General features: G+C 40.9%; 1 protein-coding gene across 1 annotated transcript; it reads left to right on the top strand.

The window, feature by feature from the left end:
• Window positions 1–906: 906 nt before the first annotated feature.
• On the top strand, window positions 907–13723 carry ice1 (KIAA0947-like (H. sapiens)). Its single transcript, XM_078287371.1, has 22 exons — window positions 907–1039; window positions 1296–1354; window positions 2075–2109; window positions 2243–2261; window positions 2908–3019; window positions 3253–3329; window positions 3421–3458; window positions 3586–3668; window positions 3897–3973; window positions 4240–4277; window positions 4398–4480; window positions 4928–4964; window positions 5312–5368; window positions 5516–5599; window positions 6896–7266; window positions 7531–10206; window positions 10548–10716; window positions 11203–11363; window positions 11713–11903; window positions 12157–12257; window positions 12444–12542; window positions 12713–13723. Exons 1-22 carry the CDS (start codon window positions 950–952, stop codon window positions 12892–12894), a joined length of 4839 nt encoding a protein of 1612 aa, XP_078143497.1. The 5' UTR covers window positions 907–949; the 3' UTR covers window positions 12895–13723.
• The last annotated feature ends 1204 nt before the right edge of the window (window positions 13724–14927 follow it).

The raw sequence follows: 14927 nt of genomic DNA, 5'->3' as shown, positions 1-14927 counted from the left end.
CTGCGTAGAATAGTACGTCCACAATAATGAAACAGCATTACCAGCTTAAACTTTCACATTACTGTAGATGTTATTCAGACTGCGTATGTATATACCAATATTGTACAACGAAAAAAAATGTATGAATGTGGTTGAATTTTACCATGGTATCACCCTCCCACTCCCACCAAAATTAGATATGAAAACTGCACTGGTTCCAATGTGGGGTCTGGGACCTCCAGGGGTCCTTGAGAGGGAGTTCCACTAGGGTCCTCGGCAAAATGAGGTATTGTTTATGTACAATGGATAATAATAACTAATTTGGTCAGAGGTTTCCTTCCTCCCACTGTTATACCATTAGATGTAAGGTCATTAAATTCTTCATGAAAGCCTAACTACACACAAAAAACCTCTAGTTCCCAAGGATAAAATATTATCAAATGGAGGTCCGTAGTCTAATGTGTATATATGTTGGGTTCCTCCATATGAAAATAATTTGGAAACTCCTGAAGTACACCGTCTGTGTACTAGGACGGAGACACCTCCCCAACTGCCGGTACACGCTGCACCCAGACTGCACCGCCTTTCTATCACGAGTTGTTTTCCAACGCCCCCTTTTTTTGTACCACGAGGTGCCTGAACCAAAATCTGAAAAACCTCTAAACATCACATTCCGGGCCGTTATATATCAAATATTCAACTGGAAGATTGTCTGTGTAATATTGTATTCAATAGCAGGAGCAAAACCTGCTTACGACTTGGCGAGCTGAGAAATTGTCTGCGTGTGTGTTAACCGGCATTTTGTTTGCTCCTCCCTTGGGGTCCTGACGTGGGTCCTTAGTCAACGTGGGAGACGCGAAAATGTGAAGTTGTTATGAACCTGTCTGGATGTCGTGTCCCGGCGACCTGTTTATTAATTTGTGTGCTATAAAGTTAACAATCTGAGGAATTCGGGGGAGTTTATTTTACCATGATGCCAGGAGAGAATCAATCCAAAATCGTTCGAATTGCAGCGGACGCGACAGTTGGAAGCTGTCAAAACTGCTCTGTTTTGCACCAAGTGAGTTCACCTTTCTTCAGTAGAGTCAGTTATGTCTTGTTTACCTCTGTATCTTAAACACAGGCTGTCTCTGCATTTTCTATAACTTCATTGAATACTGTAACTATAACAGTTACCCGGTTTACTGTAATCTGGAGGAAGGCGGTAAGAAGACGGCGGTGACGCGCCTGTTATGTTTTCATCTTGCCTGCTAACCTGAACCTGTTTAGTTATTCATGTTCCTGACTATTATGTTTCTTTTAATCTCTTATTGCAGAACCTTAACCAATATGTGGCGTCCTTTCTGGCACTGAAACGGAAAATTACGGATTCTGAGTAAGTATTGGCCAATAACTTCCGTGCTAGCTAACTAGCTACGTTACCGTAGCTTTCTGTGGTCTTCAACTGTCAATTCCTCTTGTGTCTGAAGGAGACTTCTGGTTGGTGGCATAAGAGTAAAGGTGCTAACGTTATATAAAGTGACGTTAACGTTAAATAAATGGAACAAAATTAACAAAATTCCTCTGTAAGCCAATGTAAGATAGCTAAAATTGGAGTTATGAGATCTATTCCTCCACTTGTAGTTAAGTCTACCTTTTGCACCAGCTGCAGGTGAGAAAGCGCTTTGCAGTTGAGGCAAGAATACAGGAACAACAGAGATGAGATGAAATAACGTTAAATGCATGAAATATTTTCTTCCTAGAGTCTGAAAAGAATAGAAATTTACCTAATTTCAACAAATTAATTGGGGAGGATATTTTTTGGGCTTGTTTATCATAATTCACAAAAATAAACAAAAATTAGTCTTGGTAGCCTGTTTCTTATTAATTGCCAAGATTCTGATGAATTTGAAAAGTTGGCCAAATGTAACAATCTCATATTTATCATAATTGAGTTGAAGTTTCTCTTCTCTTTGAGCAGGCAGTACTGTAGCCATACTTTTGTCAGGTGGTCTGAATGTATGAACCCAGTACCATCCTGTCTGAATCAGTGTGTGTGCTGGAAGATCATTTAGTAATGATGCTCATAATATGGTTTTCCTCCCCCCTTTCCTAGCCACTTGCTGAGTGAATATCAAGAGAAGTGCAATGATATCCTTTTTGATATAACTTGAGCCGTCTGTACATATTCCCTTGGTCCAACTGAGTTGACAAACATGTTATGTTGCAATTTTTGTTTGCTTTGTGAAGTTGTCTGTAAGTGTATTCCTTGACAGTTCATTACAGCTTCAAAGATCACAAAGGTACCTACAACACACATTTTAAAGATGAATGTTTTGCCTTTACATTTAGAAACTTACACCACTGAGGGAACATACTCTAATCATGTTTGTGGATTTCAAATGCTGGGAAACATTGATTTAACAAAGGAAATTGACTCTGGCTTTTGAGGGATGAGTGATTATAGTACTTAGTCATTTTCAGAACCTCTATAAATATTGTCCTATGTGGATACCTTGATAAATGGCCTGAGCATGAATGTAAATAGAAGGTAGTTGATTTATTTTTGTGGCTATTATGTTGCTTTGCATAACTTGTGCTGAAATCTAAAGTAGACACATTCTGGCATTTTGTTTAGAATTGTTTGTTGTTCTGGAAAGTCCAGTGTACAGAAACTATAAAAATAACAATCAGTCATTGGGCTGAAATCTAATCTAATTATGCTGCTGTTATGGGTGCATTATCGGTGAAACAAATACCAGTATAGACAGACTGTGTCTGTGAAAGCTCAGTATTGGACAATAATATTAGTGCACTGATACCGGTCAGGCCCTGGTTACTTTATGACGACTAGCTTCAGTAAGGCACCAGAGCACACAGATCATCATCATGTTTCTCTATGGTAGATACTGGCTTAACACATTCATGTTTCCAACATGTTTTATGCAGTGACACGATCAGGCTCCAAGGACAACTGGAAGAGCTGCAGGTCAAATTGGTTACTCTGGAGAAACGGAATGCAGATTATGAATCGGTGCGAGCAGAATTGGAAGAAACGAAGGTATGCCCTATATCTGTGGACACCTTTTTTAAAAAGGGTTTCTTAATGGTGATCATAATGTATTTGTCTGTCTCTAGACATTAGGACTACACTTCTTTTTACAAAACTGCAACACAAAATCCCACCCATCTATAAATGAATTTCCCTAGCTTTTCCCCAATATTTCCAGCTATTTTTTTGTATTTTTTATTTTTTTGCATTTTTCATAACCCTAGTGTGTTCATTTTTTATAGTGCACTCTGAAGGCCTATGGACAGATGTCTGAAGAGATGGACAAGCTGAAGGAGGAGAACAACAAAACAATGGCACAGTAAGAGAAGACACCCATCCTAATTAGACCACACGCGTACACTGAATTATGTCTTTTGTGGAATGTTAATTATTCTGCTTCTTATCCTTAGGAATAAGAAACTTGAGGACCAGCTAAAGGATGTGGAAGGTATTTGGCATTCACTATTGTAACTTGCTCCAACTTATGATTGCACAATTTATACACACCATTTATAGAGCAAGATTGTGTGAAATTTGCCTCTGATTTTTTGTTAAATTGTCTTTCACATGCATAGAAGTGACAGAAAAGCAGACCCTTGAAAATGCACACCTGAAGAGGGAGAAGGCCTCACTTGAAAATGACTTGCTGAAAACACAGGTAGGCAAAAAAAACAAACAGTGCCCATCCTAACAACCTTGAATCAATTGAGCAGATCAAGTTTTGCTTTCCTTCTTTTTTTAGTTCTATATGGAGGTTGCTGCAGTCATATAACTGGCCAGAGATATTAGGCCATTACTCTTGTTCTCATGAGCTTTATGTTATTCTGTTTAGATGTAGCTCAGGAAACTACATAATCTCTGTAACTTTGTGTTTTCACCTCTCCAGGCATCTTTGAAGACATCTCAGGCACTAGCAAATCAAGTTGAACAATTGAGAGCGGAGAATGCCAAGACAAAAAGCATGTAAGAATTATAATGCACTATGTTATGGATGTGATTTCTGTTCTTTTGACACACTATACTTATCCATTTATGGTTTTCACACCTGTCTCCCACTAGGTCCTGCATTTTTGTGTTATTTTGATCGCATCACTGAGCTATAATGTCCAGTCCTGTCCGGGGCTTGTGTCTGCTGCATTGTTTATCTCCTTTTGTTTGTGAGAAAGGAGCAATTAAACCATTTAAAACATAAATTATGCTAAACGTTTGCATGTTATTTCCACCAACAGAAAGAGCAACCTTGAAAATCAACTTAGACTGCTTGAAGGTTAGTACTGAAAATTTGAACTTAGACAACACAAAAAATATATTTTATGTGCATAATGTCTTTGATGTGTGTCTTTATGGTAGAACTCATTTAATGGCCCAACTGTTTCCTCTGTTTCAGAATCAGTTAGCAATCAGAGTCATCAAATATCTCAACTGACAAGAGAGAAGATCCTGCTAGGGAGAAACATTGATGATCTTCAGGTGCAGTGATGACCTCTATGTCCCTTTACCATTAGATGCAACACTCTGTCAGTGGGGGGAAAAAATGTCCAAGCTTTAATAGTTCATCATATTAAAAACATGTCATTTTAGTCCAAAGGGACCTTTTTTTTCCACTGTCAAAATTTGCTAGAATATACATTTTCTGCCTTCAAACTGAATAGTTTGTTTTTGACTGAAAGGCATATTACATTTTCATTTTTGGTCTTTTAGCCACTTGGGGAAATTGTTTATTTACTGGCACCTCAATTGACCAAGAAAGGGCTTGTTTGGTAATCCCAATGGAAGCCTTGCCCAGTGGGCAAAGTGATTGTCAATCCAGCAGGTTTTTATATGTGTACATCACAAGTACCTGGTGAAGTGAAATGGCAGATCTGAATTGAAAATGTGTTAAGTTTTTGCTTAATTTAATTTTTTTTTCTCTGGCAGGTGAGACTGATGAGATTGGAGAGAGAAAGGAGTAAAGGTAAGAAAAATTGTTTCTTTTCTTTCTTTCTTTTTCGCTGTGGTCGGATCTAAACCTTGTTTCTTCAATGTCAGCTTTTCAGGATACAAGAAAAATAGCCTAATTTTCCAACTGACAACACTTTTTTGAGAATTTATCATGGTTTTTGAATGGGTTTCAAGGACCCTAGTTTGATGAAACTTGCTGTACTTATGAAAGGACCATAGAAAAATCTAGTTCAGGTGAAAACATGAAAGTCACTGAAATTGCAGTCACAAGGTTTTTCCATTAACAGCAGCATTTTATTCTCACTTGTGTTGAGTTGCAAACAAAATCAAAATGTTTATTATGATTTTATTTTTGGACAGAATTCATGAGCACATCAACTCAAGCAAGTGTACCTGAGGAGCCTAAAGTGGACAAGGGTATGCAGTTGGCTTCACTTTAATTATTGCTTTGTATGATGTATTACATTAACTGGATGAGCTATTCACATACACTACATTTAACCATAAAGCAGATTGTTCTAGTTTTTAGGTTTCATTGTGTGGATGTTTGTGTGTGTTCCACAGAAAAGTTCAGGACACTGCTGGAGAATCTGTGGGCATGTGTGGAACCTCAGCAGCGGCAGTCAGCAAACACATTGCACTTCCCTGGTGAGGCATCGTTATTAGGGGCTGGTCAGCTCTTCTGCTGGTCCCTCTTGTATCTCTGTGTTATTATTATTGTTATTATTACCAAAACTGCCTTCCCATGCATGAAAATGCACAAAAACTTTGCACACATGTCCAGGGTCAATTGTCCTCATAGTGGTTCTACAGCAATCAATATAATTAAAAAAATTCAAAAATCTGCAAGAAATCAGTGATACATCCTACAGAGCTCTACTATTCTCAATACATCCATCAATATGTGAAGAATCATTGCTTCACTGTAACTTATAGTCAGTTATGAAGTCAATGACTCTCTGAAAACTAAAAGTAATTCAAGCTAACTCTTCACACATTTTATGTTCACATGACATCAAACTTGCTATAAATTATCTTCAGACCTTCACCAATAAACAATCCAGTGTTTTTTTAAATTTTTTTATTTTATCTCAAAAATTGAGTCCACAGTGTAAGTCTGACTGTAAGACCCCCTTTACATCTGCCATTAATATACATCTTGAATGATCAGATTGTAATTGGATAGCGCTTAACCACATATGCACCCAAGTCGCATTGAGGACAGATTGTAATCTGATCACCCACTACCTCCAGAGGTGGTCAGGGACGCATTGTGACCATATTGAACACAAGAGTAATGCAATCACTTTTTTTGTCTATATACAGTAACTATGTAGGTGGAAAAAAACCTCACCATTCTTGACTTGACTATGGCAGGACAGTCATAATTGTTCCCCAAGTGGCTGCATATCTATACTTTTGAAATAATTCACTCTTTGGCCTAGTATGAAACGACCACTAGTCCACCCACTTCTCAGCTGACTCAATGAATTCATGACTTGCCATTGGCACCAAAGGTCAGACTGAATGCAGGGTGGTGCTGAAGAAACATGACACAATCTCGTGCACCAGTGCTGGCTGTAATTTGGGCAAATATGTGACTTCTGATATTCTTCCGCCATCTTTGATATTCTTTTTACTTCTTTCTCATAACTCTTCTTTTTCTTATCACAGTATCAGGCCGGCCCTCTTCATGACTTTTTTCAGTTTAAGTTCTCAATTTGTAACTGTTATAATGGTATATATATTGTAAAACGTGTCATCTCTATCCTGATGTGAACCCATATCTCTTAACCAGCCCCTGAAAACTTAAGAGGATCAAGTCAAATGTTCCTGTTTTCAATCCCCTCATTAAGTGTTGTGCAGGATTAGGAAACTGCATACAAAGTCATCAGTAAACATTTGTAATCCAGCATTCCACTGTTCTGTTTCTTGTGATTTCAGAGGTCAGTTCCAAGCAGGTGTTTCCCTCTCCTCCAGAAAACAGACTGCACTCTCAGCTGGGTAAATGTGACCGGTCCCAGTCTGCTTCTCACAGAGTCCGTGAATCCCAATATTTCCCCATACAGTCAAAAGCTACTTGTTCACCATCAAGGCCTACTCCATGTGTGCTGCAAGCCATCAAGCGCCAAACATCTCCGCAGTGCAAAGGTGGCAAGAAACAAACGGATACTGCAAACAAGGGCAAGCGAAGGTCTAAGGAACACATAATGGAGGACTCATCTGCTGACTTGGACAGTCACGGAAATTCTATTGAAGAGATACTGAAATTGTTTAAGCCGCTGCTTCCCTGCATATCCCCAGTGCCTGACTTGGTGAGAATTAAGTTATATTTAGTGTGAATTCTTTGAATATCAGTTCTTGCTGATTGATAGGCAGTTTGCCCTGCTTATAATGCTAAGCCAGTGCAACTTGCTGCTATTAATCCTTTTATTATATTGCGCCAATTCTTGCACCAATTCTTAGAAAAATCCACAGAAATAAATGAACAAGTAATTTACAGAAAAGTCACAGCAGATAGAATCTATGATCACCTCTCAAAATGTGTGTATTATGTCTTTTTTTCTTATTTCTTTCAGGACAGAGAGGTGGACTCTCTTGAGACAGAGGATGGAGAGAAGGAAAACTGTCCTCAGCCCACTAATGACTCCCTTCCTCTTCAGCAAGAGCACTCCTTACTCATCACAACATCTGAGTCAAGCCATCATCCAAAATCTTCTAGACTACCGACAGAGCAAACTATGGACTCGCCAGTGGTCGCAACACAGAGGATTGAACACACTTTCAATGAAAATAATTGCAAGCACTTTGGGCAACATGAGTTGAATGACATTACTAAAATAGAGGGAAAAAGAGACGGTGCAGACAATGCAAAGATAAAAAATCAAGAAGTCATGCAAACTGACCAATGGCCTGAAACTATGCAATTAGCACCGTCATCATCGTCATCTTCCACATCAGACATAACAGTTTTGGTTGAGATAGCCTCACTAACTGCTGAAAGTGAAGAGCCACCCTCCAATGTAAAACCCAACAGCAGTCTGCCTGTGGACACTGGCATCTCAACAACTCCACTTTGTCACACTGGAGATACTGGAGGAGAATCAGAGGAGCAGACTCAAGGAGAGGCAGGGGGAGATGAATCAGCGTGTGTTGCAAAGATGGATACAGTAGCAAGTACTTGTGATGTCATTGGTGCTGAAGTACCACTACTACCAGTAGAACCAATAGAAGGAAGTAATGACGCTGTAGTCTCTGAAGCAGTATCAGATACACAGCCAATTACTTCCACAACATGCCTTGGCGTTCTGCAAGGCAGCGAGGTTACAAATGATGCAGAAAAGGGGAAAACTAGTCAAGATTCAAGTGGTTTGGGACTGGGCAATCAAGACGCCATGGAGGTGGATTTTCAGTCCCAGGAGACTGATGTTAAAGGGTCTCTTAGCGAGGACACAGAGGTGCCTGAAGATCAGCCCTGTTTGTCTGAGGTATCGGTGAGCAACGGCATCAGCGGTGTCTCCGATAAAAAACCTGAAGAGAGAAATGAAAATGATGCCTCAGTGAAACTTCCTGGGGAGGCAATTGGGGATGAAGCACACAAAGCCGAAACGGTTGAGGAACCAGCTTCTCCCATAGAGTCAAATGCTGGTACAGCATCTGGAAGGTTTTCACCTCAGAAGTCTGCACTATTCAACATGGCAGATGCAGAAGAGCCCCTCACTCACCAGGAATCTGGTAATGCAAATGATGAAGCTCCTTCCACAAAGGAGGTTTCCACAAAGACGTTGGACAGTACAGTCAAAGCCAAGCATAACAGGCTTTCTCTTTCTGACTCCCAAGAGACAAAACAGACTGTTGTCTGTGAATCAATGAAGAACAGTACGCATTCTTTGTGCAGGCAGTTGAGTCCTTCATGTCTGTTACCCACTGTCAAACTGCACCCTTTGAAACCTCACACACAGCCAGAAAGAGGGAATGATGTTTTGTCTGTGACTAAGAGTGAACACCTCACAACCAACACAGTAACTGTAGAGCCTGTGCCCAAGTCAGTGGAAGAAGATGTCGTAGAAAAAGCTATTCTCCTAGACTTGCCTAAGGACAGAATAGACTCAGATGACAAGAAAGTGGGCAAATATATTTTTAGCCCGACTGTTAGCCAGACTACCTCACTGAAGCAAAGCGCTGCTACCACAAGTGGACCAAATAAATCTGTAGATTCATGTGAAGTAGTTCTTGAAAGACTCAGCCCAGATATGACTGGAGAAAGGGCCTCCCTAACTAGCCCAACAGCAGGTACACCTGCTCAAACTACAGCTCAACCAGAGTTCATAGGCCAAGTTCGCTCTGAAATGGGCCCCCCGCTTCCTCCTCTCCTAGCCCCTCTGAGCGCGACGCCTCCAAAGATGGTCAAACCAATCAATCCGAGGCAGGCTATTGGGAAACTCTCCTTTCCCTCACCCAAGGATAGGCTGGCTTCTCCTACCACTCCAGTTCAGACCTACATGACATGCAACAGTCAGCAGCAAAACTCCCCATCGCTCAACAGTCCACTTCCTCCGGACGGAGTCCCCTCATCGCCGCTGCAGTTCGGCTCTGCCACTCCAAAGCATGCTGTGCCAGTTCCAGGTCGCCTGCCCTTGTCTGCTTTTAATTCCTCCTCTTCCTCATCCTCCAGTCCATCTCAGGAAAACTCCATGAGGATTCTTGACACCATGTATCCGGAACTCTCCGCCCGTGCTCGAACTCTAAGCATTCTCAGAGGGAATGTCAGTCTCAGCATTTGTTCTTCAGAGAGTGGAACAACACCTACAACAACTGTCGGTCAGATGTCTGGCTTTAAAACCATCAACTCCTCTGCCACAGCTTTCACCAAGACGGAGCTGAGAGGAGAGAAGAGACCTGCCGTTAGTTTGCCCCAACCCAAAAACAACAAATGGCTCAGGCTAGAGAGCAGCTCCCGTGGTCTCATTCGCAAGGCATTGCCTTCCTCCACTCTAACCAGTCCAGATGAGACTATCTCAGCTCAGAATCTGACGTCCAAAGGGCTTAAAAATGAAATGACCTCTCCATCCATGGAAGGTGGAAAACCTGCAGAGCAAACTCTAATAGTTAACTCATTGGGAAAAATCGAAAAACAGTGCTTTGATCTATTGCCTGTGATCAAGAGCCATCTATATGTTGGGAACCTGTCCATAAAGCCTGTCCTGAGAGATGAGGAGAAGGAGGTCATCTCTGAGTTCTGTCAAAACAGCTGGGTAAGTATGATGTTTTATGCTTATATACGTTCTCTATAGTCAGGGGGCTGATTTGAAGGGAAATGCAGTTGTTTACAAAAGTAGTACAGTTCCTCTGCTTTTATTATTGCGGTAATGCATAATGAGGTAGCTTATCAAATAAATACAGGCTCTGGAGGAGGAGGAGGAGAAGGTGGTGATAGAGGAAGACATGGGTGAGCAAGGAGCAGATGCATGAAGCAGGGCTGATATAATATAGTGACTTTACACTGTTGTTGGGGGGGAGTGGGCTGTGCACTGCAGCTGGGGGGAAAATCCTATATTGCATGAATGTAAGTGCATGTTGTACTTTTTCTCCCCAGGCCATAGCAGATGATTTGATGTTGGCCATCTTGAACAAGCTGAAGACAAAGAGAGGGGTGCTCAGTGGAGACCACCTGCAGGCCCTATGCAGGGTCTACACAGGGATCTGTCGACAGAGGAGAGACTGGGAGAAGGCTCACAACCTGGCCTACAACATTCTCAGAGAAGGTTAACAATGCATGTGTTATATGCCGTAAATATGACATTCAGGGCTTTTTCTGCCTGCCGGTTAAAGCCCCAGTCTGTGACAGAAAAGAAATGCTGTTGCCCCACTAATGCTGTTATGTTTCCAATTATTTGGTTAAAGTCATGTTTTTTTCACAGTGTTTCCTTGGCTTGTCATCCTGATTGGGGTCTAATAGCCTTATGTTTTCCCCTTTTGTTTGTGTGGTTTTAGGATTTTCAGTCCCCTATTCTTATGTAAAACTCACCAGAGGGTGATGTTGCCACCGAAGCCTGTTTTCTAAGCTGTTATCTTCAAATTCCATGTTGATTGGAACCCATAGTGCTTTGTTCAGTTAACGTTTTACTTTGTGGAATTTAAGTAGTAAACTGGAGCTGAAATGATCACTGATTGACCTTCCTAATGCCTTTTTTTTATTATTAATACTAGTATTCTAGGACTAATAGAATATTATCTCTTTCCTGCTCCAGATTTTCCAGATTCTGCCAAGCTGATCCTGTTTATGGTGACAACATGGCCCAATGTCCTCTCACACAGTAGTCCTCTGTGCCAGGCCATACATGCTGTCACAAAACTGAAAGCACCAGAAGAAGTCCTCAGCTGCCTTTCAGCATACCTTGGCTGGGACAAGGTAATGTACACATTGGTAGGGATGGATGTTATTTTATTATGGTTTGTATTTATTATTTTAATGATGTCAAGCTTTTACATTTCTAATGAAGTGACTGACTTCATTTGAAGTCGATGAATGACTCAAAGGGGCCTTCTCCTATTTTTTGCTGTTTTGTGTTCTGATCTTCCCTTCGATTTCATTGTCTTGGTCGAGTGAGCACTGGTCAATATATACCCTGTATACCTTTCACATGAGTTTGAATTCAGTTCATGGTCTTTATCACGTCATCCCCTCTCTTGCCCATCTTTCCTTACTAATTAAGCAGAAAGGACTCTTTAAAAAGACACATTTGTCTGCATCTCCTCAGAACCCTCCCTGTGACATTGACCAGTTGATCTCCACAACGGTGTCAGAGATCCGGGCCAGGTCGAGCCTGTCGTTCCAAAAACACGATCGGTACGGGGACGACCTGGACACTGAGGCTTGGGAGCAAGTCTTCACACTGGACCTCCTTTGTACACACAAGAAGTGGAAGTGGACCTATGACAATGTATTGGGGTGAGCTTACTCTCCCAGTCACTCTCTCTTTCCTTCCCTCCTTCCTTCTACCATATTGGCTTCATGCTTCATTCGTTTGTTCCTTCCTTCCTTCAAAATAGCCTTCCTCCTAAACCATATTGGCTTGCTTTCTTCCTCACTTCCTTGCTTCACAATAGCCCTCCCCTAAAAATGCAGAAAATAAAAAAACATATGAAACTTGATGAAACACAAGCAGCATGTGCACCTGTGCTGATCGTCTGTGCTTTTACAGCAAAGAGTTGTGGCCGCTGATGAACACCTGGGTGACGCAGCCCAGAGACCAACACACACCCGTCTCTGACGTGACCGTCGCCACCGTCCTCAGACTCATAGGTCAGTTGTTTTGTTTTGTTTTTGTAGAAATGACATGGTGAGTAATTTCCACTACACAGGATCTGAGGTCTCTCATTATGGCATAATCTAAAACATTTTGTGCGAATAACCTAAACCATAACTTGAAAATGTCTGTCAACTATAAGTTAAGGATTTCATAAATTTTTCTTTTCTTTTTTTAAATAGGACGCCTTTGTCATCTAGGAATCAAGGAGAGGTGTGTTTCCTCTGTGAAAACCGTCGCCAGCGTCATCAACGCGTTCTGTAGGCATGGACAGGCGGAAGGTATGAAATATGAAAAAGCACACTGAATTCAGGATGATCCAGTTTTGTTGCAACCGATACACAGCCTCTAGTGTGTGTTGTTTTGCCGAATTTCTCCCTGCCATCCAATTCCATTGAGACAGAGGCTCATATTCCCTGCTCATATTCCCATCACCTCTTCCTCCATCCAGGCGTACCATGGGAGGTCCAGCTAGCGGCCGTCTACTGCATCTACGACCTGTCTCCCTGCAACCCCAAGCAAGCCCTGGAGGCCCTCGCAGGGTGGAGAGGGGACACCTCTCGGAGCGTCCCCCCTGCCGTCACCAGCTGCATTAACCAGATAGCCTCTGTGTGCAGACAGGTCAGGAGCTGAGAGAGAGACGCACTCAGACAAACCCGCCTCATTCTGTACCTACTCTGGTGACAGGTTGAACTGGGCAAGAACAATCGCACACAAACATGTTTTCAATTACATACAGTCTTCTTAATACAGGGTGTCTGCAGGTCCCTAATAAGTCTTAAATTGTCTAAATAATAAGCCTTCAATGTCTTGACTATAGTTAAATATAGCCTTTAGGTCTTAAATACAGTTTCCTCTATTCTGATGCTGTTACTGTTTTTCATGCCTGAGGTTATTTTTGTGGCAAAATTGGCCTTTTTATTCTGATCAACATTTAAAAGGTCTTCAAAAAATGTAATTTAACTTGCTGCAACCTGTAGACACACTGTTATAAATGCATTGATGTGATTCTGCCTGTTTGCTTCTCTCAGGTAATACTCTAAAATACTCTCCAAAAACACTCTCAAACATGTTCACGTTGGTTCTGATTTATTTGTGGTGCTACTGCTATTGTAAATTGTTCTTCATGTAAATCTTTGTAAATATGAGATGTCAATTTTTGTATCAATGAAAATAAGTTTGCCTTTGGTAAATATTTTGTATAGTTTAATAGTTCAGAAGTTATTTAATTTTTTCACATTAAAATTTAAACAATGAACTAAATCATGTTGTCTGTTGCTGTGAACCCCCCCTAAGGAAAAAATCAAATTTTTGTCATTTCTATCTTACTGTACATTGTGTACCTATTTATTGTGAGCCAGCTCTTACATAAAATTATATAACTATTCTGATCTAAAACATTGGTCTTCCCTCAATAAAGATGTCCTCCTAAAGGGGTGGTGGTGGGTTGAACTCTTCTGAAATAAACCCTGGTCTTGCCTTAAAGATGCACTTATGGATTGGTCGTGGTCGTTAGTGAACATTGTGTTCAGATGCCTACTGCAGCTGCTGGACAATAGCCTTTGCATAATATCCTGCCCAATCCTTAGTCATAAACTAACTTTCAATAAGATGAAGCAGGCAAACAATTGAATCCCTCTTTTGTAATGTTAATATCATATATTCATTTTTATTTATTGTTGGTGTACTATAAATCCCAGTAAGTAAAATATACTATACAACTGTAGCATTGAGGATCACAGAAAGTTTCTGAAATTGTGCCACACAATTATTTATTTTTTTACTCCAGGGGAAGATTGTCCCTACTATCAACATAGGCTAGAACAAGGCCTGGCTACTTTAGACACTTCATTATGCAAAGCATTAATAGGGTAAAGAAATAAGTATTGCTTATTATTATAGCCTACTGTTAGGTATGATGAAGATGCATGAAGACATTGGCATAAGAGCAAGGTCTCAGACGTGATAGTTGGCTCCTTTATTTCCCTCCCTGCAGTATGTTATGGAATTTCCTTGTGAGATTACAAATTGCATACACCGACCTAAATTAGGTACATTTATGATGCCAGTTATATGAGGATAGGGTCTTTTAAGGAGGGGTTGACCTTAATGTTTTCCTTTTTTTTCATATTGGAGGCCATTTGCCTGGCATCGATATCTGACTGGAGGTCACGGTTTGTCCACCTCGTTAACCACTACATGCTGTAGCGGTCCGGTATAATAGTGACAAAGAGGAGGCGACTAATGATCCAGTCAAATCACTACTATTACGCTGTATGATCACTGTCAAATTAGCCAAAATAAAAAATAGCGCTTCCGGTTGTAGCTTTCCAAATAAAAGCCATTTTGACGACTGTAACACAAAAGTAACTACAGAATGTATTTAAGGATGAATCTGAAGTCAATGGAAATACAGTTGTCTTTTATCCAAAGGGTCGTTTTCATATCGTATATTAATAGCCATAAGGTTCTCAAGATTCCATGTATATATATGGATGTTCAAATATACACAAAGGAATACGAAACGAAATCGCGCGACTTCCGGTATTTTCTGGCTGTCTCTGTTTGGCTTGACGCAGCTTTCAGTCCAAAGGGGTGTGTTCAAAGATTTAAATCCCACAGACATGCGTAGAGGGCCGTCCGTGCTGCTGGGTGCGCCATATTGG

Source organism: Centroberyx gerrardi, chromosome 12, assembly GCF_048128805.1.
Source record: "Centroberyx gerrardi isolate f3 chromosome 12, fCenGer3.hap1.cur.20231027, whole genome shotgun sequence".
NCBI lineage: Eukaryota > Metazoa > Chordata > Actinopteri > Beryciformes > Berycidae > Centroberyx > Centroberyx gerrardi.
The sequence above is the reverse complement of the archived record's forward strand: the minus strand, read 5'-3'. Positions and strand labels throughout refer to the sequence as shown.

Bases quoted from the DNA above. Each gene is read 5' to 3' on its own strand.
- ice1 (XM_078287371.1), top strand. From the start codon at position 950: ATGATGCCAGGAGAGAATCAATCCAAAATCGTTCGAATTGCAGCGGAC. The intron at 3,669-3,896 runs GTAGGCAAAAAA...TCACCTCTCCAG, and splicing joins ATGACTTGCTGAAAACACAG to GCATCTTTGAAGACATCTCA. The intron at 5,600-6,895 runs GTGAGGCATCGT...TTGTGATTTCAG, and splicing joins AAACACATTGCACTTCCCTG to AGGTCAGTTCCAAGCAGGTG.